Source organism: Tenrec ecaudatus, chromosome 10 (assembly GCF_050624435.1).
Source record: "Tenrec ecaudatus isolate mTenEca1 chromosome 10, mTenEca1.hap1, whole genome shotgun sequence".
NCBI lineage: Eukaryota > Metazoa > Chordata > Mammalia > Afrosoricida > Tenrecidae > Tenrec > Tenrec ecaudatus.
Window position 1 is genome coordinate 41,958,070 of NC_134539.1, and position 22,717 is coordinate 41,980,786.

The following is a 22,717-nucleotide window of genomic DNA, read 5'->3' on the forward strand; positions in this document are numbered from 1 at the left end:
GACACTTGGGCCTTGTGTCTCCACTCTGCACTTCCCCCTTCATTCACTATGGTATCTATATATGCATATACACACATATATATATATATTCTTTTTTTTTGCATGATGCCTTATACCTGGTCCCTTTGGCACCTCGTGATCGCACCGGCTGGTGTGCTTCTTCCATGTGGGCTTTATTGCTTCTGAGCTAGATGGCCGCTTGTTCACCTTCAAGCCTTTAAGACCCCAGACACTATCTCTTGCAATAGCTGGGCACCATCAGCTTTCTTCGCCACATTTGCTTATGCTCCCATTTGTCTTCAGCGATCCTATCATGGAGGTGTGCAGCCAATGATATGAGTTTTTGTTCTTTGATGCCTGATAACTGATCCCTTTGGGACCACTCGATCACACACGTTGGTGTGCTCTTCCATGTGGGCTTTGTGAGGCATGACTTTTTGTATGAGAAAAAATACAAGACAGAAGCTTCTATGTGCAAATTGATTGCTTGTCTCTTTAAACGCTAAAGATCACAAAACCATTTGCCATAAATTGCACAGAGGCCTGACTACCAAGTCTCACCAGTGTTCTGTTTGACATTGTCTGCTGTCCAGTGGTCCTCTGGCCTCTTTGGAGTTAGAGAAAGAGGAAGAGACCATGCTATTCATGTGTGTTCTGTAGACAAGCAGCACCAGCAGCATGGGGGACAAGTGGATAAATGAAAATCTCAGCCCAGTTGCCCTACCCACTGAATCAAGTTATGTAATTTTTTTAAATTCCTTATGTTATTGGGGTGCATACTAAAGTTTGAGAAGTACTCAAGTAGATCAATGCCTGTTTCCTGGGAGAGATATTAGAACATAACCCCAAAATTGTACCATGTTACAAGCCCTTGCCTAATTTATAAAAGTTCTGGATAGCCTTGAAGCGTAGTAGAAAACAAATGACATTTACTATCAGAGAAAAGTACAGCATAATCATTTAAAGTTATTAGAAATAAGCTTAATTAAGTCCATTGAATTTATTTTTTTCACTTAAGTATAGTGATGATAAAAAGAGCCCTTAAGCATATTTGTAAATTATAATGTCTATAATTATTTGTAAATTATGAAATCATAATTATACTCTAATGTTAATAATTGGTATGATGCGGTAAAAAAAACTTCCTTGAAGTACACAGAGAACAATCCCTTCATATTGATTTTCAAAGTGAAGTCAGTGGATTAACCATGTCAGAAGTGATCAATGCCTGTTAACAGAAGTAAATTGCTCTTCCGTGTCTAGGACCTTGTGCATAACACGCTCAGAGAATGAAATATAGAAATCTGCAGTCTGAAAAACTTAGGTAAGCAATTTTTATGTATCTGCAATCCCGTGCTTTATGAGCTATGTGTCCTCAAAGTGGCATCTCCAAAGCTAACTTCATGGCTGTTACCAGGCACCATCTAATGGTGACACGCTTGCTGCCCCAAATACCTCTTACTTGAAAAGGCAAGTACCATGTGTTATGATACTTCTTATGTACAGAGACATTAAGCTTACTTTTCTGGATTGTTTCAGGTATAAAAAGAAGGAAAATGGAAAAGACCAACTGGACAATTGAGATTGAATTCATTCTGCAGGGACTTTCTGAGTACCCAAAGGCTGAAAAAATACTTTTTGTGATGTGTCTGTTGATGTACCTGGTAATCCTCCTGGGAAACAGTACCTTGATCATTTTAATAATCCTGGATTCCAACCTCCACACACCCATGTATTTCTTTCTTGGCAATCTTTCCTTCCTAGACATTTGGTACACATCCTCTTTTATTCCCACAATGCTGATACATTTCTTGTCAGAGAAAAAAACCATCTCCTTCACTAGCTGTGTTATGCAAATGTCTGTCTCTTACACTATGGGGTCCACAGAGTGTGTGCTCCTAGCAGTGATGGCATTTGACCGCTACGTGGCCATCTGCAACCCTCTCAGATACCCCATCCTCATGAACAAGGCGCTGTGTATTCAGATGGCTGCTGTCTCCTGGGGATTGGGTTTCCTCAACTCATTGACAGAAACGGTTCTTGCAACCCGGTTGCCCTTCTGTGGGAAAAATGTCATCAATCATTTTGTTTGTGAAATATTGGCCTTTGTCAAGCTGGCTTGTGCAGATATTTCTATGAATGAGATAGCTATCATGCTGGGCAATGTGATCTTTTTGTTTGCCCCATTGCTGCTGATTTGTATATCCTATCTTTTCATCCTGTCCACTGTCCTGAGAATGAATTCAGCTGCAGGAAGGAAAAAAGCTTTTTCAACCTGTTCAGCGCATATCACTGTGGTAACTGTATTTTATGGGACAATTCTCTTTATGTATATGAAGCCGAAGTCCAAAGACTCTGCTTTTGACAAACTGATCACCCTCTTCTATGGCATAGTCACCCCCATGCTCAATCCTATCATCTATAGCTTGAGGAACAAGGAGGTTCACGGGGCAATGAGAAAACTGATGAGGAGGCATTGGCTCAGGAGGAAACACTGAGGCACGGGCACTTTGAGTCCATGTACCAAATAAGCTTACATATTTTAAGCAATAGTTTTAATTATGAACACAGATGAAATTAAGGCAATAGATGTAATAATGGACTTTGGGGATCAATAATATTTTCCATCAGCAGTCTAACTTTATCATTTTATGAAAAGGACTATGATCTAACCAAAATGCAGAGACAATGGTGTAAAAGGTTTAAGTATATTTATAGAACCAAGCAAAAAATACACGTAAACCTTTCAAACTAAATCTAGCACACATCTATTCAACAAATAAAACACACCTATTCAACCTAGTTTGTTTGGAAATCTACTTAATTCAATGTTTTTGCGTGTTTATTCTTTCCAAGAACCTTATCTAGTCCAGCCCTGCATTTCTAGATATGTATTTTATCTTACTATTTTTCACTTCCTACATAACCACCCACCACAGGAAGAAAAGTAGAAAGTGTGAGGAAGTAAAAAATTATTATTTTCTTAATTTGTGAAGACATACCATAATTTTTTTCATGTCTTACATTGACCGATGTCCCCCTTTACCCATTTTTCTGTTGTTCATCCCCCTGGGATTATATGTTGGTACATAAATTATCAAGGGTTCATAGGTAGGTTAGGGAAGGAAAGGGGGGGGAATGAGGAGCTGATATGAAGGGCTCAAGTAGAAAGAAAATGTTTTGAAAATGATGAGGGCAACATATGTACAAATGTGGCTGGCACAATGGATGGATGGATGGATGGATGGATGGATGGATGGATGGATGGATGGATGGATGGTGACAAGAGATGTAAGAGCCCCCAATAAAATAATTTTTTAAAAAGACAAAATATATCAAAACAGCAAAGTTAGCAACCCATTGTTGAATTCAAGCTATATATAAATAAAATATAAGATATTGATAGCACAAAATATGAGAGAACTGCAAGTGGAGTCTTTGTTTCCTATATTTTATACAATATTAATTCAAAGAATATTATAATATAATTAGGGTCAATATTGGTTATAAGATCCAAAGCAATATTTTTGTTGTTCTTAGGTGCCATCAAGTCAGTGTTAAGTTAAGACAATCTGTATACCACAAAACAGTGTTGGACCCTGTCCCGTGATCTCAATGACCATCATGTTTGAGTGCATTGATTATGACAGGCAAGTTTCAATTCATCTTCTTGGGGATATTCCATTTTCACTCTGACCTTTCTATTTTGCTAAGTATGATGTCCTTTTCCAAGATTGGTCCCAACTGATAACCTATCCGAAGTACCTGAAACAGTATAACCACCTTTGCGCCTAAGGAGCCTTCTAGATGTACTTCCTTTAGGATTTAGTTGATCTTTTGACAGTCAGTGATACTTTCAATATTCTTTGCCAACACCACTATTCAAAGCATTAATAATGTTCCAATATTCTTTATTCATTGTTCACCTTTCACATGGATATGGGGCAACAGAAAACATCATGGCTTTGGTCAGCTACACTTACTCCTCCAAGTGACAACTCTGCCCTTTCATGTTAAAGAGGTCTTTTGCAGTATATTTTGCCCAATGCACTAATTTATTTTTTTGAATACTGCTTCGTAGAGTGTTCATTGTGAACGCAAGCAAAACACAATCCTTAACAGTTTCAACCTATTCTTCCTTTATCAGGCTGTTGCTTATTGGTCCTGTGAAGATTTTTGTGTCCTTCATATTCAGTTTTAATGCATACACCAATTAGTGCTTCAAGTCTTTATGATGCTCAACAAGCAAGGCTGTGTCACCTGCTTCTCAAAGGTTAATGAGCCATCCTCCAAATCTGATGTTGCTCTCCTCTCCATATAGACTAGTTTCATAGAGTCATGATTGCTTACTCAGTATCCAGATTCAATATATCTGGTGAAAAGTAAAATCAATGTGCATACTTTTCTAAATTTTATAGCATGCAGTATTCCCTTGTCCTATTGGAACAACTGTCTCTTAGTCTCCATTATATTGCACACTGTTTAATGCCTTTGAACAATCAATAAAACATAAGTAAAGCTATCTCTGGTATTCTCTGCTGTCAGTCAAAATTCATCTGACATCCCCAATGACATCCCTTGTTCCATGAACTCTTCTGATTTTGGCTTGAATTTCTGCAGATGTACTGCTGTAGGCATTGTTGAATTATCATAAGCAAAGTTTTACTTGCATGTGATATTTAATGTTTTGATCAGCAATGTCTGTATCCTCTTGGTTAACCTTTCTTTGAAGTGGGCTCAAACAGGAATCCCTTCCCGTCAGTCCCTTCCAGGTAACTCTCTTCCAAATTTCTGGTATGCATCGGGAAATATTTCCAGCACCTCATCAGTTTGTTGAAATATTGCCAATGGCATTCTGTTAAAGCTCCAAGCCTCATTTTCTCTCATGGTTTAACTACAACTTGGACATCTTCCTGCAATACTGTTATTCTTGATCATATGCTACTTCTTCAAATGATTGAATATCAAGTAACCTTTGGTTCAGTGACTCTGTATTACTTTCACATTATTTTGATGCAAGGGGCATCACTCAACATTTGCCCATTGAATCCTTCAAGAGCCCAACATAGGCACCTACAGTGAGACGGCAGTTCAGCCATGCTGGTCTACTAGCTCCTCATTCTCTTGTCAAACCCTTCAGATTAAGTATCCAAGATGAGTGTAGGAGTGGATTGAAAGATTTCATATCTTTAAGGAGCAAAGCCACAACTAGACACTTGTAAAAAAATGGACACTCAAGGATATCATGGTGCTTATATCCAATAGAGTAGATAGGAAACAGAAAATTGATTCACAATAAAAGTTAGTACCACATATCAAGTCAGAAAGAGGGAATTAAATTAGATCACATCTATAAATACATATGCACATGCTTTGTTTCAAGCAATAGAGTTCCTTGATCTTAATGGCTAAAATAATTGCTTATACATTTCCCAACTTATTATATATCATGACACCTCCAAAACTATCTGAATGTCAAAGCTAAAAATGAAAAATGACCGTGTATTTCTTTCCAGACTAGGTACTCTATTAACAAAATCGGAATCATTCAGAAAATATAAAATTACCCTGACACATGCCCTAACTCTATGACAACATAATAGTTTCAAAACAAATAAACCCAAGTGACTTTGGAATTTTTCTTCACCTTCAGTGGGTTTTATAAGACAATAATAAAACACATTTTCAATGTATCTACCATGGCAAAATCTACAGGTTAATTTGATAAATATGAATGTTTACCTAAGGAACCCTAGTGGTTCTGTGGGTATAATAAGAGGCTGCTGAACACAGGTCAGTTATTCAGACCCAATAATCCCTCTTCAAGAGAAAAATAGGGCCAGTGTGTGAGTCTGGGTACATTCGAAAAAAAAAATCCACAGAATCTCATATGTATGAGAGAGAATTTTACACAAAGTGTAAGTGCACATCAAAAAAAACATCCCAAACCAGTGCTGCCCAAGCCCACAAGTCCAACATTAACCCATATATCTGACACCAGTCCACAAAGTCCTCCGCCATCTCACAAAACACACACAATGATGTCAACTGCAAGAGGAAAGCCGAGTCAGTGAATGTGTAAGCATCTCAGCCCTGGCAGGGGTCTCCACACGGCTGCTTCAGCACCCAGGCAGGACTGCATTGGGGTAGGTCCGTGCAGCTTCTCCTTGGCGATATCTTGTAGGAAGTAAGCCTTGACAGCTGAAGCAGGCAACTGGCTAAGGCAGCTGCTCCCTGGTCCAACCATCAGAAAGCAAGAGACCCAAGAACTAGAAAGGCAAGGCTCACCAAGTCATTTATCCCTCCACCCATGTGTTTATTGGTCAAGTTGGCACAATAAACTAATTACCACAGCAATCTTCTCATATAAAGATTTACCATCTCAGAAACCCTGTCACTGGGAGTCAGAATTGACTGAATGGCAATGAATGGGTTTAATGCTTAAGAAGATTGTTAATAAGAATGTAGAGAATTTAGTATTGGTAATGGATATTCAATTGAAATGTTTCAAAAACATGCATCATTGGAAGTACCGACTAATCAATACCAAGAAATTTAAAAGCCAGTTACATAGTGAACCAACTGAAAGGGATCCACTCCAAATATAAGTAACCCAACAAAATATGGAAATAATCAGGCAATATCGTTAACATGACATGCAGATAAAATTCTGCTGAAGATACTGTCACAATAGTTTTATTAGTACATATACGGTGAGTCGTCTCCTCTATAAAGATTTAAAATCTTGGAAATGCAAAGGGACAGTCCTCTCTCATACAGGGCTGTTATGGATAATGAAAGCTGGACTAGCGTAAGAAGAACGTGACATCTGAATTAGATTAAGGCTTATTAATAAGCAAACTGTGATATGCAGATGACGTGGCCTTGCTTGGTGAAAACTAAGAGGACTTGAGATTGATGAAGATCAGAGACTGAAGTCTTCAGGATGGATCATAAATCAACGTAAAGGAAATAAAAATGTTCACAATGAGGCCAGTACATACCATCCAGGTAAATGAGAAATGACTGGCATGGGCATAGATGTCATTTTCCTTGGATCCACCATCAACACTCATGGAAACAGCAGTCAAGACAACAGATGACTGGTTATATTGAGCAAATCCACCGCACAGGACCACTCTAAAGTGTTCTAAAGGGCCAACATGTCACTTTGAGGAAACAGGCGCCCCTGAGAAAAGCCCTGGTGTTTTCAGTAGCCTCCTATGCATAAGAAAGCTGAACAACGAATAAAGAAGTCAACAGAAGATGTAATATATTGGACTATGTGTGGGCAAAGAATATTGAAAATACCAGGGACTGGCTTCTGGTAAAAGATGGCAGTATAGATAAACATTCTACATCCACCCTCTGCATCAAAGGTCCAAAACAAGAGAGAAAGAAGCAATGAATCTCTTACATAGGAGAGATGAGGGGGCTCGGAGCTGATTCCTAAATTTGAAGTGTGGACCTGATACAAAAAGACTGGGAAAAGCAGTGAATTCTTATTGGGCCGACTCCCCACCAAACGATGGCCCGCTTTATGGTGTAGAGCAGCCTTCACACTTCTGGGCTAGCAAACAGCAGCCTGGGCTACTCCCTGGCTTGTCACCCCCGCCAGGTGAACAGCGAAACACTTGGGCCCATTCTAATGCCACCGAGGATGGTGCCAGCCCTCCTCCCGCACACCTTGGAGGGCAGGTGTATGCTGCCTGAAGGTGGACATAATGGGAACACACAAGGGAAGCTAATGAGAGAGAGAAAAAAAAGGAAGCTGAAATATACTAGCTTCATCATAGACCCTGGGCCCAAAGGACACCCACGCTCACACATTCATTCCCGGAGAGCTGTAGAGGCTCTACATGGACACTGGGCCTGATTGTAACACTCTGCTCCAGTGGCAATGCTGGCGCCCAGCGCGTTTTGGGGTAAAGGTCATGGCAGAAGAGCAGGTGTTTTCTAGCGTTTGTTTTCTTCCTCTATCCATAGTCCTTTTGTCCTGTGAAAGTACTACTTTGCAATCGTTGGTTCACATGCTGGGCAATGTGATATTTTTATTTTCCCCTATCTTTTCATCCTGTCCACTGTCCTGAGAAGGAATTCAGCTGCAGGAAGGAAAAAAGCTTTTTTGACCTGTTCAGCCCACATAACTGTGGTAACTGTATTTTATGGGACAATTCTCTATGTATATGAAGCCAAAGTCCAAAGACTCTCCTTTTGACAAACTGATCACCCTCTTCTATGGCATAGTCACCCCATGCTCAATCCTATCATCTGTAGCTTGAGGAACAAGGAGGTTCATGGGGCAATGAGAAAACTGATGAGGAGGCATTAGCTCAGGAGGAAACACTGAGAAACTGACATTTGTAGTTCATATACACAATAAGCTTACATATATGAGCAACGGTTTTAAATTGAAAAATAAATATGTTCAACTTTAGAATGAAAAATAGTTTTATATTGACAGTCTAACATCAATCACTTTATGAAAAGACTGTGACATCACAAAGAAATAGAAACAACGGATATAAAATGTGCAAATAGATTCATGCAAGTGACGACAAAACAGAACGTTGTTCTAAGAAAGGTAGGTGAGTTAGTTTATTGTGCCAACCTGGCCGATAAACACATGTGGGGTTAATTGAAGGGCAGAAGGATAAATGGCTCAGTGAGCCTCGCCTTTTGAGTTCTCAGGTCTCTTGCTTTCTGATGGTTGGTCCAGGGTACAGCTGCCTTAGCCAGTTCCCTTCCTCAGCTGGCAAGGCTTACTTCCTGCAAGATATCCCCAAAGAGAAAAACCGCATGGACCTGCCTTGATGCATCCCTGGGTGCTGGAGTAGCCATGTGGGGACCCCTGCCAGTGCTGAGATGCTTACACGTTCATTAACTCGGCTTTCCTCCTGCAGTCAGCATCATAGTGTGTGTTTTGTGAGATGGAGGAAGACTGAGAATTGGTGTTGGACATATGGGTTAATGTTGGACTTGTGAGCTTGGGCAACACTGGGTTGGGATGTTTTCTTGATGTGCACTAACCCTTTATATAAAACTCTCTCATACATATGAGTTTCTGTGGATTTGTTTCTCTTAAGTACCCAAACTAACACAGTAAGACATATGATAATTCAACAAATAAAAGACAAATTTTTAGTCTCTTCTGTTTTGAAATCTATTAAATGTAATGTCTTTGTATTTTTATTCTTGGCAGGAATCTTATCTAGTACTGACCTACATTTCTAACTACATGTTGTACCTTCTTCTTTCATTCCCTATAAATTGGCTGACCAGTAGAAAATTTGAGAAAACATAAATACTGTTTTCTCTCATTGTAAATACTTAAGGTACTGAAATAGCAAAGATAACCATACACTATTGAGTTAAAACCTATATTTAAGTAAAATGCGTGACATTTATAGCACAAATATGAGACTCAAAATATAGCTTCAATTCTATTTTTTAAGAAGTGATATCCTACTAGTTTATACTAATTATAATATATGTATGGCTGATATTATTTATAAATATCCAAAACAAACAATTATTGTATCCATTGATGTTGTTGATATTAGGTCCCCTCAAGTCAGTTCTGATTCATAACAACCTGAAATAAATAAAACTCTCCCCAACCTTATGCCATCTTCACAATTGTTGTGTCTGAACACGTTTGTAGTTGAACTACTGAGTCAATCCATCTTGTTGAACAGGCCTCTAGTTTGCCAAGTAAGATGTCCTTTTCCAGGGACTGGTCCCACCTGAGAGCAGAGTATAACTGTTTCTGCCTCTAAGGGGTTTTCTGGTTGTACTTCTTCTAAAATATCTTCTAAAATAAATTTGTTTGTTTGTTTAACAGTCCATAGTAAATTCCACATTCTTTTCCATTCAAATGCATTCAATGTTTCCCAATCTTCTTTATTCCTTGTCTAGCTTTCACATCCATAAGAAGCCATGAAACGGATCAAGACTTTGTCAGGCACATCTTACTCCTCAGAATGACATCTCTGCTCTGACACTTGAAAGAGGACAATCTCTCTTTGCAGTGGGCTTGCCCGGTATAATACAGCATTTGATTTCTTGACTGCTTCTTCCAGGAGTGTTGATTGTGTGGCCAAGCAAAATGGAAATCTTGACGGTTTCCATCTTTTCTTCCTTTATCAGGATGTTTTTTATTGGTCTTGCTTTGAGGAGTTCAGATGTAATACACACACCTACTGGTTAATAAGGGGTGTTTTTAATTGTCTCTTCTTATTTTAAATCATGCCTTTATCAGCAAACAAACATCCGGAATACCTTGCTCCATTCATGTCATTAAAGTCGATTCTACTTTGAGGTAGCAGCTCTTCCCTAGTTGTTTTTGAGCGCCTTCTAACTTGAGGGGCTCATTTTTGTGCACTATGACATACAATGTTCCGCTGCTATTAATAGTTTTTAGTGGTTCAGCTCTCAGATGTGATCCACCTATTTCTTCTTTCTTGTCTGTCTTTACCTGAAACCTCCGCTCCAAACTATCCACTATGGTGACGGGGTTACATTTGGAATATTAGAAGCATACTTCAGCATCTCAACACACATGTCACCATAATACAACAACTAATCTGTGAGGGGTTGAAAACTATCAATTAAAATTCAAAATATGAAGACACCTTTGTTTCTGATCATAATGATGTCATTTTATTCTTAGAAATTCTTCCTACTTACAAACAGAAAATGATGAACATAGCAAAATACGCATAGCAGTTCTGACTAGTGACCTCAGGACCTCAGTAAGAAGATGATATTTATTTTCTCAGGTTTTATTTTTTTGCTTCCCATGCGTCCAAGACTGGGCATGGCACAACTTTGCAGTCTGGCAATGCCAATAGGAACAAATAACATAGGACCCAGGGGAAACCTCTAGCCAAAATACCAGGAAAAAGATTTCCTAGCAAAATAGAAAATATTTTAAACAATTCCCACCCTACTCTAGTCAAACAACAGGGGCGGGGGGAAGTTACCCCCTCTTCACTGCAATTGTCAGAGACTGAGCCGGGAGCTGAACTCCCTGCCCAGTGGGATCAGACATTGTGAGCCCCCTATGAGGGTGGTGCAGAGCAGAAAACCAGCCTTTTGCTTCTACCAGGAAGCAGTGAGGCAGAAAAAGGCAGTGCTAGTTGATCTACTTCCCTCTTTGTCAAAGAGTACCTACTACTTAAGGCAATGAGGTCCACTGACACTTTTCCAAGAAGAGCCAGTTGGCCCTCTTCCCTCTACTCCTGTCAGCGTGAGCTGACTTTCCAGCACCATCAAGCAACAATCAGGTGAAACAGAGCTTTGTGAGATAGAACTAGTTCCTTAAAATGATCCCAAATATAGATGACTACTTTTCCAGTAGAGAAAAAGACTGATTACTTATTAACAGCCAAGAGCCATTCTAGAAACGTTTATTCCTATATTATTTATTTACTTTTTCTTAGAAGTTTGTGATATTTTTCATCATTCTTATTTTAGGGAACAAAGATTAAATTTGGATATTTAATAAATTACCTATGGTCATTTGACTTGTATAGAAAACACAAATTTTAATTCTTCACTCCAGAATTCATGTATAATTCTTTTCCCCCAATTATATGTGTACCATAGTCCTTTACAAATATACAAAAATATTAGGCAGCTATTTTAAAGACATTTGCTCTAAATTTTTTTCTTAATCATATCAACCACAAATAATACTAAATTCTCATATCTGTTCAAAAGATCTCCAAATCTATGTTTGTATTTTTAATCTCACTTGAAATGTTAGTAATATGTATCTTCACCTGAATGTCTAATCATCAATGGTCAATCAGTTTAGATCTCTGCCTATCTCCCTATGAATCCCCTTATCTGAACAATGGTTAAATGAGAGGATTTTTCTTCTAACCAATAGTATCATCTCAGATGGCTTCCAGTCCATATTTGAGAAATTCCCTAATCTAATCCTACGCCCAGGTATGTCTGATGTGTGTATTTTTTCCTTCCCATTGCCTTATGTGATGGCATCACTGCCTCTGCTGGGCATTGTTGCCACGTCCCCTAACTCTCCTCGCAATTGCCAACCTATCTTCTATACTATGAAAGGCTAAGTCAGTCTTTCAATTAATACAATATCAGTCTGATTGTGCCACAAGAATATGCAAAAATCTTCACTGCTTTTCCTTATGATAAAGAATAAGGCCCAAGCTGGGCCTCTACTGCAACCCTCTGAGCATCTGAGGAAGTGAGGCCTTCCCCTTTCCATCACTTAAGTGAATTCCAGTCAATATTCCTGAACATTCCTCTCCTCCTTTTCCTTGCTGTGAATTTGCTAACAAAAGTATTCCACTCACAAAACTAAAGCAAAAAGGTGTGCTACTCATTCCATAGCCTAGTATAATATTATTAATCCTTTAAAGCTCTATTTAAAAAATCCTTGTCTTTCAAACGTTGCTAATTCACTTAATAAAAATTCACACTATTCTCTCTTTATCTCTCCAATGTCTCTGTCTCTATATCTCTTTCCCTACTGAGAAAAATACTCTAGCTTCTAGGGTCACATTACAACATTAATGTGCTTTTGGATAGTTTGGCATTAGCAGCCACCAGGTAGGCCACCAGGTAGGAAAGTTTCAATGAAATATTGTTTTAATGATGTGTGGATGTTTTTCCAGCAAAAGTTTTCCCAAACAGCACTTACGCCTTTGGTGTGATTTGCTCACCTGTCCCAAAATGTTAAGACCAATACAACTTCAGTCTCTCCCTCAAGAAGGCTCCATTAGCTTCGTCCAAAGTCATTACCCCAATTTTGTTAACTGATGAGACAAGTGTGAAAAAAAGGAGATAAGATGTACATATTGACTTCACGATTACTCATCTGTTTCAGAGTCTCTACAAATTCCCTGAAAGCTGCTGAGTGTACATTTGGCAATTACTTGTATGCTGTGTTTCATATGCTTAAGATATATTTCAGTAGTTTTACACCAATGTATGAGGTGTTGATTATTGTAATTTCTATTTAAAAAGAATGATACTTTTTTCTTGCTAGTGCTAATGGATTAATTTATACCCTTATTTTTAAACTACTTTTATTGCAGGCTCTTATATTCATCACAATCCATACAGTCATCCAGTGTCTGAAGCACCTTTGCACATATGCCGTCATCATCATTTTCAAAGCATTCTCTTCCCACTTGAGCCCCTGATATCAGCTCATTTCTTCCCCCTCCCCGCTCTCCCCTCCCGCAATCATGAGCCCTTGATAAGTTATACATTATTATTTCCATATCTTACATCATCCTGCATCACCCCTTACCCACTTTTCTGTTACTCATCCCCCTGGGAGACGGCCATTGGTTGATCCTTGTATCAATTACCTCTTTCTCCCCCCCACCCTCCCCCAAGAAAGCAGTGGCCAGGAAAAGAACAATAGAAAGGGCACTGGTAGTCCCATACCGTGTAGCTTCTTTGTATTTAAATATAATGGCAGCACCCTGTTTCAACAACATACTATTAAATGCAGGCTTTTTAATCTCCTGATTGACACCCCGCCATTGTGTAGACTATATATCCATATATAAATATTCACATCACACACATTGATCTGCAGGAGCAAATACAGCAAGTCTCTGATTCATGAATATCGAACTTACAGAGAACCCATACTCCTTCCATATTAAGTAGTGCCTTCATTTTGAAGTAATTAGCCAATCCATCTCCTAATAAATTCTTCATTATAACCAACTTCACTTGCTTCACATACAACTTTCAAATCATTTAACATGTTGCAAATCTTTTCTTGCACTAAAGTAAGGTTAAAAAAAATAACTTAAATAGGAAGAAATCTCATTCCTAACTTGGAAATTGCCTGTAAATGCGTACATGTAAAATACAGGCAAGTATTTATAGAATATGTGATTGTTTTCATTAAATTGAACTCTGTTATAAATATGTATGAAAGCATTGCAAATTAAGGTTGAAATCAAGAAATAATGCCAGATTAAACAGATGTAGATGAGCAAATATTTGTGATTCAAAGTTTATTGTAATTGTTCCCCAAATCCCAAAGCAATTTAAAATTATAGTGAGAGACCTGTGAAATGGAGAAATTTCTTGGTGCATGAGGGGACAGCATTTCACAAACTCAATTAAGATGGAAGTTGGAGGAAAATATCAAAGTGGTACCAAAATTTGAAAGTGAAATAAAATTCTGCTTCCAATGTAATTTTGAGAACCCAGGGCAAGTGTTCCCCAAGCAAAATTCATATAAAATATAAGTTTTGTAATTCATAAGATATTTACCAAAAGAAAGATGAATGCGTACTTCAAAGTGAGAGCCTGTTCATCAAATAATAATTACTAAAGCTAGAATCAATGCCAGAATTATATAAAGTCCCAGGTATTATGAATTGAATAATAGATTTAAATGCAGCATCATTTAATTTCCTTGATAATTTGCTAACTTTATCTCCATTCATTTTGAGATGTTATGTATGTGCAAGATCTTTTTTTTTGGTCTTAAGAATAAATCTAGATGACTCAGAACACATATGGAAAAAATAGAAATGAATGTTCCATAAACTTAAATAGATATATTAATTTCAAATTATTTAAACAAAAATGTTGAATGAACATCTATATAGTTGTATTCTAGTTATAGTAAAACTTATGCTCTGAATCATAGCTTACAAATGGAAGTCACGTTTCACTGGAAAATATAAGACAGCTTCAAAATGCTCATTGAAAAAATAAAATCATGGGGAGGACATAGAATGCCTAGTGGGGTTTGATCAAGTGCAATGTTGCCGAATGAAGGTCAAACATGGTAGTGGAAAAAGAGGAAAGTGAACGGAAATAGAGGAAAGAACTAAGAGGCATGAGACATTTGTAGAGGTCTAAATACAAGCACAAACATGTAAATATATTTTATATAACTACAGGGTTATAGGACGATGTAAGCATATTTACATGTAAAGTATTAAAGTAAGCAGATGGACATCAGGCTTCTACTCAATTACTCACTAAAGGCAAGAGCACTGTATTTAATGTCCTGGCATTCTGTGATGCTCACCCTCCTGACACAATCGCTGAAGACAAAATGGGTGCATAAGCAAATATGGTGAAGAAAGCTGATGGTGCCCGGCTATTAAAAGATCAAGCATCTGGGACTTAAAGCCTTGAAGTTAAATAAGCAGCCATCTGGCTGAGAAGCAACAAAGCCCATATGGAAGAAGCCCACCAGCCTGTGTGATCATGAGGTATTGACAGGATCAGGTATCAGGCATCAGAAAACTCCAAACAAACAATTATATGGATATGAAAGAGGGGGTTCAGAATAGAGACCCAATGTACATATTTAGACATCTGTAGACAAATCCCAAGTGTAGACAGCTGGATATCTCCTCACAGAAGGGTCACAGTAAGGGACGATCCAGGTAGGGTACAGTATGGCACTGAAGAAACATACAACCTTCCTCTGGTTCTTTAATGTTTCCTCCCCCCACTATCATAACCCCAGTTCTACCTTACATATTTGACTAGGCGAGAGCATGTACACTGGTACAGAAAAGAGCTCTTGACACATGGACTTCAGGACAGATAAACTCCTCAGGAACAACAATAAAATAGGGAGGGGGAAGTAAGGGAAGAAAGGGGGAATCAATCACAATGATCAACATATAACTGCCCCCATCCCTGCCCCCCCCAGAAACAAACAATAGAAACATGGGTGAAGGAATTAATCAGATGGTGTAAGATATGGAATTAATAATAATTTATAATTTTTCAAGGGTTCATGAGGATGGGAGGATGGGAGAAAGAGGGAAAAAAATGATACCAAGTGCCCAAGTAGAAAGAAAATATTTTGTAAAGGATGATGGCAACATATGTACTAATGTGCTTGACACAATGCATGTATGGATTATTATAAGATCTGTAAGAACCCCCAATAAAATGATTTATAAATAAAGAAAGAAAAAAGAAAATTAAAAAGCACTGCAAATTTTCCACATTTTGAACCCTGTAAGTATTTAACAACTAGAAAATAGATCAATTCACTAAAAATATAAAAGCATTAGTCAACAAAGTAAGTAAAAGTTCATGTAAACTATAAAATATATGCTTTAAAATACAAATGAACATATAAAAACTTTATGAATTATGTAGGAGTAATAAAATATGTATTTAGAGTTTGAAATGCAATATAAATTATTATAAATTCCCTTCCTAAAAATAAAAAATTTAATGATAAAATAGTGCTTCAGATTCAAATAAACCCTAAAATAAGTGAACCAATTACAAAGTCAAGCAATTACAAAAGTCTAATGCAGGCATACTTCATTTTTTGCACATTTTAATATATTTCCCCGCAGATAGCCCTAGATTGATAAAGTCTTTTCATGCCAGTTTTCAAAGAGTATGTGTTCATTTCATGTTCATGTGAAAATTTTGATAATTCTCACAACATTCCAAACTTTTTCATAATGCTACTGTTCACTTAATAATGTACTAGTATGAACATAATTGTGAGGTTCCTTTGACTTGATTTATGGAAACAGAACTTATAATGTTGATGTGGTCTGTGTACCCAAACCTAGCGATGGTGAGGAGGGTGCAGGCAGCGTCACTGTGAGTGGAAACCAAAGCGGAAGCATCCACCAATCCACTAACCCGCATGTAATCCAGATGACAAACACGTCTTCTAGAAATACTTTTATATAATTTTTCATTTGTGTAGGCTGAGATACAACAGGGTTTATTTATCATATTTTGAATTTTGAGAATTTTCCCCTAGTATCCTACGTTGACAGTATATAAAAGCACTCACTAAGTACCAGGCAATGATTATGCACAAGAATACACCATATGATCAAGTAATTTTCAGGAAGGACAAATGCTAGAATGACAGTTTTATTAACTGAGGTAGCTAGTCTATTGTGCCAACCTGCCAATAAACACATGTGGGGTTAATTGAAGGGCGGAGAGATAAATGGTTCGGTGAGCCTCGCCTTCCTAGTTCTCGGTATCTTGCTTTGTGATGGCTGGACCAGGGTGTAGCTGCCTTAGCAAGTTCTCTGCTTTAGCTTGCAAGGCTCACTTCCTGCAAGACATCCCTGAGGAAAAGCTGCATGGAGCTACCGTGATGCAGCCTTGGGTTCTGGAGCACCCCTGTGGAGACCCCTGTCAGCGCTGAGATTTTTACATATTTACCGACTCCTACAGTCAGCACTATTGTGTCTGTTTTGTAAGATGTAGGAGGACTTTGTGGATTGGTGTTGGACATATGGGTTAACGGATTAATGTTGGACTTGTAGGCTTGGGCAGCACTGGGTTGGAATGCTTTCTAGATGCGCACTTAACCTTTATATAAAACTCTTTCTTATACATGAGTTTCTGTGGATTTGTTTCTCTAAAGTTCCCAGACTAACACATTATGGTAGCTTGGGAGTAAGGTACTGGAGAAACAAATCATAAGATGGAGAGTAGATGTTTGTTTGACCTCTCCCTCATGGTAGTTTTTCATTGTCTATCCAGAGGTCAGATAAAGGCACACTTTACTCAGTTGTTTTGTGGGGAAAAAATGGGAAGTAGGAAAATAGAAAGTTTATAAGCCCACTTGCTTTGAGCCATTAAAATTTGATCTTTAGATGGGTTTAGGCCACGCCTGCAAAGAAAGCTTTGAAAATATATGCCCCACCCAGTGCTTTGGAGTATTCAGGAACCAGTAGTCTGCCAGAAGCTGGAAAAAGTTGAAGAAAACTCCTCTCTGGAACTGAATGTTAAAGGGAGCCTGTGAGCAGGCTGAAATGCTTGTTAGGTGATCTCCTGGATCTACTTGTTGAGTGGAAGTGGGAGAAATGCAGCAATAAAGAGACGGGTTGAGTTTGGCCATTGACACCTGTGGACTTGGTTTACAGGAAAGAGAAAAGACGAGAGCAGGTTGACTGGTCTAAGGTTCATGACCTACTAGATATACTTGAATACAAGCCGAACCGAGTATATGCCGAGGAACCTAATTATTACCTGGGAAACCGGAAAAACTGATTGACTCGAGTATAAGCCGAGGGTGGGAAATGCAGGATGTGAATTAACACAGAGACAAGAGGGGAGAGGCGGAGCGCAGCCACAGACACATCCTTACCAGTTCAGTTGTGGCGTAAGTGAATCACTACGGGTGCTTTTGGGAATTGGAGCCTGGAGCCGTCTGTCATAGGACGGCTCTGATTGGTTAGATGTGAGTAAACAAACATTCAAAGCCCTGCAGTGTCAGTGGGGCTTTGAATGAACAGCGGAGAAACGGCAATCACCCGCGAGACAGCAGACAGATGTTACACCTCGCTGGGGTACCACTAACCTGTGTATAAGCCAAACCCTAGGTTTTTCAGCACATTTTTTGTGCTGAAAAACTCCGCTTATACACAAGTATATATGGTAATTTTTGTATAGGATTCTGCTTCTAATAGACACTCCTAAAAAATAGTTGCTTTACTATGTTTTTTTCTGTACCAAATTTCATTACAAATTGTTGTAACTCTTTTAAAGCCTGTATTAAAAGTTTATTGGCAGTGTTAAAGTAGATTGACACATGAATGTATATCTGTAGTCCACTTTCAAACAATATCCAACAGAAGTAAATCCTATGTCACACAAATATCTCTAACCCTTAATGTATGTTTACAAAATTGAACACAGTATGACTTAGAGGAAAACCATACTTTCCATAAATGATAGAAATATAAGCCTTTTTGTACCCTATGTTATCTGTTCACTGTAAATTGGATTTCCAAGAGAGAGCAGCATAATTTTAGGCAAATGACTACCACATGGCATGTTGTATGCCACATAAACATTGCCATTGTTTGAAAGTGCTAAGTATCAACTCATCCAATTGACTCAAAATTGATTTATTTCTTTAGGGATATATTTTGTAGCTGTGTTTTAAAACACAAAAACAAAAGAGGCATGTGGATGCAGAGCCATTTTTAAAAGACATTGTGTAATTCAAATACTATAAACAAGAAATCCGTTGCTAATAATTACTCTTTAAATTTTTTATTCAAATTGATTCATGATATTTGGTGCAGGATGAGGCTTTTGAGAGGATGCAATATTTTAAGAAAATGGCCATTATACAAATTAACAAGTGGAAGAGGAGTGATTTTTATATGGACACCAGTACAAAATAGAACCTTCTTTGTGCGATATGATTTCTTGGATATTTAAAGTCTAAAGAACATTGGCAATAATCACCCAGAAGTCTTCCAGTCCAGTTTCACTGGAATGTTCTGTTTCCCATTGTCTTCTGTCTAATAACTCTCTGCTTTCTCTGGTGCTAGAAAAATGTAGTTGACGAGGCCTTGCTCACTCTGCATGTTCGGTAGACAGCAGCACCAGCAGGACCTAGGACAATTAGTAAATGCAAATCTTAGCCACCGGGTCCTATGCACTGAATCAGATTATGTGATTTTTAAATATCCTTAGGTGTTTCATTTGCATAAAAAGTTTGAGAAGTACTCTGCAAAATGAATAATTTGTTCCCTGAGTTGCACATTGGGATTACCTGGAAAGCATTTTTTTTTTTTTAAAAAGGCTGTCTGATTCTCACTCCTTGCTCAACTTTGTGATGTTTGGACGGCTGTGAAGGTAGTGAAAAAAACCAGGACACATAAAATTTGAAAAAATATATATTTAAATAGTAGCTAACTTACTCAAAATTCCTGGAAATAAATTTAAATCTCTCTAACTTCTTTTTCTCACAATAGTATAGTGGTGATAAAGTGTAATGTTGTGCATGGGTTTGGATTTGTGACTGGTCTGATCCATGGGCCTCTCACAGTGTCCCATGCGAAAACAAACCGTCACCCCGAACCATTGCCTGGCTTTACCCCGTGGGCTTCAGGCACTGAAGTGGGTTGCACAGTGAAAAAAATGTGTAATGTTTAGGAACATTTCTATATTATAAAACAAATGATAACTATATAGTAACCTATATAAATATAGGTTAAATATATATATAAATATATAACCTATATATAACCAAATGATAAAATATAGTAACCTATACAAATTTTACTGCTAATAATTGATATAGCATAAAGTCAAATAAAGAAATATTTGTTGAAATAAATAACAAATTCTTCATATTGATTTTCAAAGTTAGGCAAATCGCTCTTCCACGCCTCAGAATTTGTGTGTCACAAATCCACGAAATGAAATATAGATATCTGCATTTTAAAGAAGCTAGGCATGTAATGATTATGTATCTGCAATCCAATGCCTTATGATCTGCGTAACTTAAAGGAAGAATCTCAGAAGCCAACTTCATAGTTACCCGAGTATTTTAGGTACTGACACACTTGTCCCGCCTGCCATATGATAGGCCACCTTTCCCATGCGGAGACATTAAACTCACATGTGGTTTACTTTTCTGGATAATGGAAAGGACAACTTGGATACTTGAGATTTAATTATTCCGCAGGGACTTTGTAAGAACAGCAAAGCGGAACAAATCTTTTCTGCGAAGTGTTTGTTGGTGGACCTGGTCTTACTCCTAGGGAGCCTTACATTGGTCGTTTCAGTGCTCCTGGATTACCACCTCCACACATCCATGTGTATTTCTTTCTTGGCAATCTTTCCTTCCTAGACATTTGGTACACGCCCTCTTTTTTTCCCATAATGCTGATACATGTCGTATCAGAAAAATAACCATTTCCTCACTACAATGTCTTTCTATTACAGTAAGGAGACCATGGAGTGGGTGCTCCTATCAGTGATGGCACTTGACCGCTATGTGTGGCCACCCGCCACCCTCTCAGACACCCCATCCTCATGAACAAGGCGCTGTGTATTCATGGCTGCTGCCTCCTGGAAATTAGGCATTCTCAACTCATTGGCAGAAGCTGTTCTTGCAATCCAGTTGCCCTTCTGAGGGAAAAATGCTGGTAATCATTTTGAATGAAATATTGGCCACTGTACAGCTGCCTTGAGCAGCTATTTCCATGAATGAGATTGCTATCATGCTGGGCAATGTATTATTTGTGTTTTCTCCATTATTGCTGATTTGTTTACCCGATATTTCCTCCTCTCTTCTGTGCTGAGGACGAATTCAGCTGCAGGAATGAAAAAGGATTTTCCTACCTGCTCGGCCCACATGACAAAGGTGACTTTATGGGAAATTTCTCTTCATATAAATGAACCCCCAAATCCAAAGACTTTTTAAAAAGTCAAACTCTCCACTAGTGCACCCCCGCCTTAATTTTCTTCCTTCTTTCTTTTGGGGTATGAGACACAGAGCTTTAAAATAGACATAGAAAGTCGAAGAAAAACATCACAAAAACAAAATTGGTGACAGATGGGATCATCATTGGTACAGGTGGGATGTGTGGTGTGGACCAGAGAAGTGACTGGTACAAGTACATTATGCTAGACAGAGGAGCAGAAAATAATGATCCAGGGATTTAAAGACATTTAAAGTAATGACTTTAAAGACATTACTTTTTTTAAAAAGATCATTTTATTGGGGGCCCTTACAACTCTTATAAACAATCCATACATCCATTATGTCAAGCATATTTATTCATATGTTGTCACCATCATTTTCAAACATTTACTTTCTACTTGAGTCCTTGGTATAAGTTCCTCGTTTTTCCTTCCTTCCCCACCTTCCCACCCTCATGAACCCTTGATAAATTATAAATTATTGTTGTTTTCATCTCTTACACTAACTGCTGACTCCTTTCACCCATGTTTCTATTGTTTGTGCTCCTGGGGTGGGGTGGGTGGGTGATGTGCCAATCTTTGCAGTTGGTTCCCCCTTTCTCTCCTCTTCTCACCACTGTTACCCTACCCTCCTGGTATCATTACTCCCGTTTCTGTTCCTCAGGGTTTTATCTGACTTGGATTCCAGGTGTTGTGAGCTGTTATCTGTAGCTTTGTATATGCTCTGTTCTACCAGAACTGAAAGGCAGGACTAGGGTCATGATGGTGGAGGGTAAGAAAGCCTCAAAGAACCAGAGGAATAATGTATGTTTCATCAGTGCTATACTGCACCCTGGTTGACTCAGTCCGTCCTTGTGACACTTCTGTGAGACACTTGTGCTATTGTCCGCAGATGAGTTTTGGGTCTCTGCTCCGACCCACCTAGTTCTCATCAATATGTTTTGTTGTTGTTTTGAATATTCTTGATGCCTGTTAGCCAATCCCGTCAATATCTCATGATCACACAGACTGGTGTGCCTCTTCCATGTGGGCTTGTTGCTTCTCTGTTAGATGGTCACTTGTTTAACATCAAGCCTTTAAGACCCCAGACACTATTTCTTTTGATAGCTGGAAATCATCAGCTTTCTTCACCATATTTGATTATGCACCCATCTTGAAAGACATTACTTTTTAAAAAAAAATAATTCATTTTATTTGGGGCTCTTACAGCTCTTCTAACAATCTATACATCAATTGTATCCAGCAATTTGTACATATGTCGCCATCATCAAGTTTTGAATTCTTAAATTCACACTTAGTAGATCAATTGAGGCTGGAGGAGTCCCTGATCTATCATCTTTTTTTTTAAACATTTTACTAGGAACTCATACAACTCTTATCACTGTCCATACATACATCAATTGTATAAAGCACATCTGTACATTCTTTGCCCTCATCATTTTCAAAGCATTTGCTCTCCACTTAAGCCCTTGGCATCAGGTCCTCTTTTTTCCCCCTCCCTCCCCGCTCCCCCTCCCTC

General features: G+C 38.3%; 1 protein-coding gene, 1 non-coding gene and 1 pseudogene across 2 annotated transcripts; all 3 read left to right on the forward strand.

Annotated features, from left to right (window-relative positions):
- The first annotated feature begins 1,556 nt into the window (after positions 1-1,556).
- LOC142458495 (olfactory receptor 13C3-like) lies at positions 1,557-2,498 on the forward strand. The gene has a single exon (XM_075559513.1). The coding sequence runs from the start codon at positions 1,557-1,559 to the stop codon at positions 2,496-2,498; it is 942 nt and encodes a 313-aa protein (XP_075415628.1).
- A 1,117-nt stretch (positions 2,499-3,615) lies between these two features.
- LOC142458496 (olfactory receptor 13C4-like) lies at positions 3,616-21,284 on the forward strand (annotated as a pseudogene).
- LOC142460554 (small nucleolar RNA SNORA42/SNORA80 family) lies at positions 19,770-19,902 on the forward strand. The gene has a single exon (XR_012786737.1). It is a non-coding gene; the product is annotated as a small nucleolar RNA SNORA42/SNORA80 family (small nucleolar RNA).
- Positions 21,285-22,717: the final 1,433 nt, after the last annotated feature.

Excerpts from the sequence above, each read along its gene's own strand:
- LOC142458495 (XM_075559513.1), top strand. The coding sequence starts at position 1,557 with ATGGAAAAGACCAACTGGACAATTGAGATTGAATTCATTCTGCAGGGA.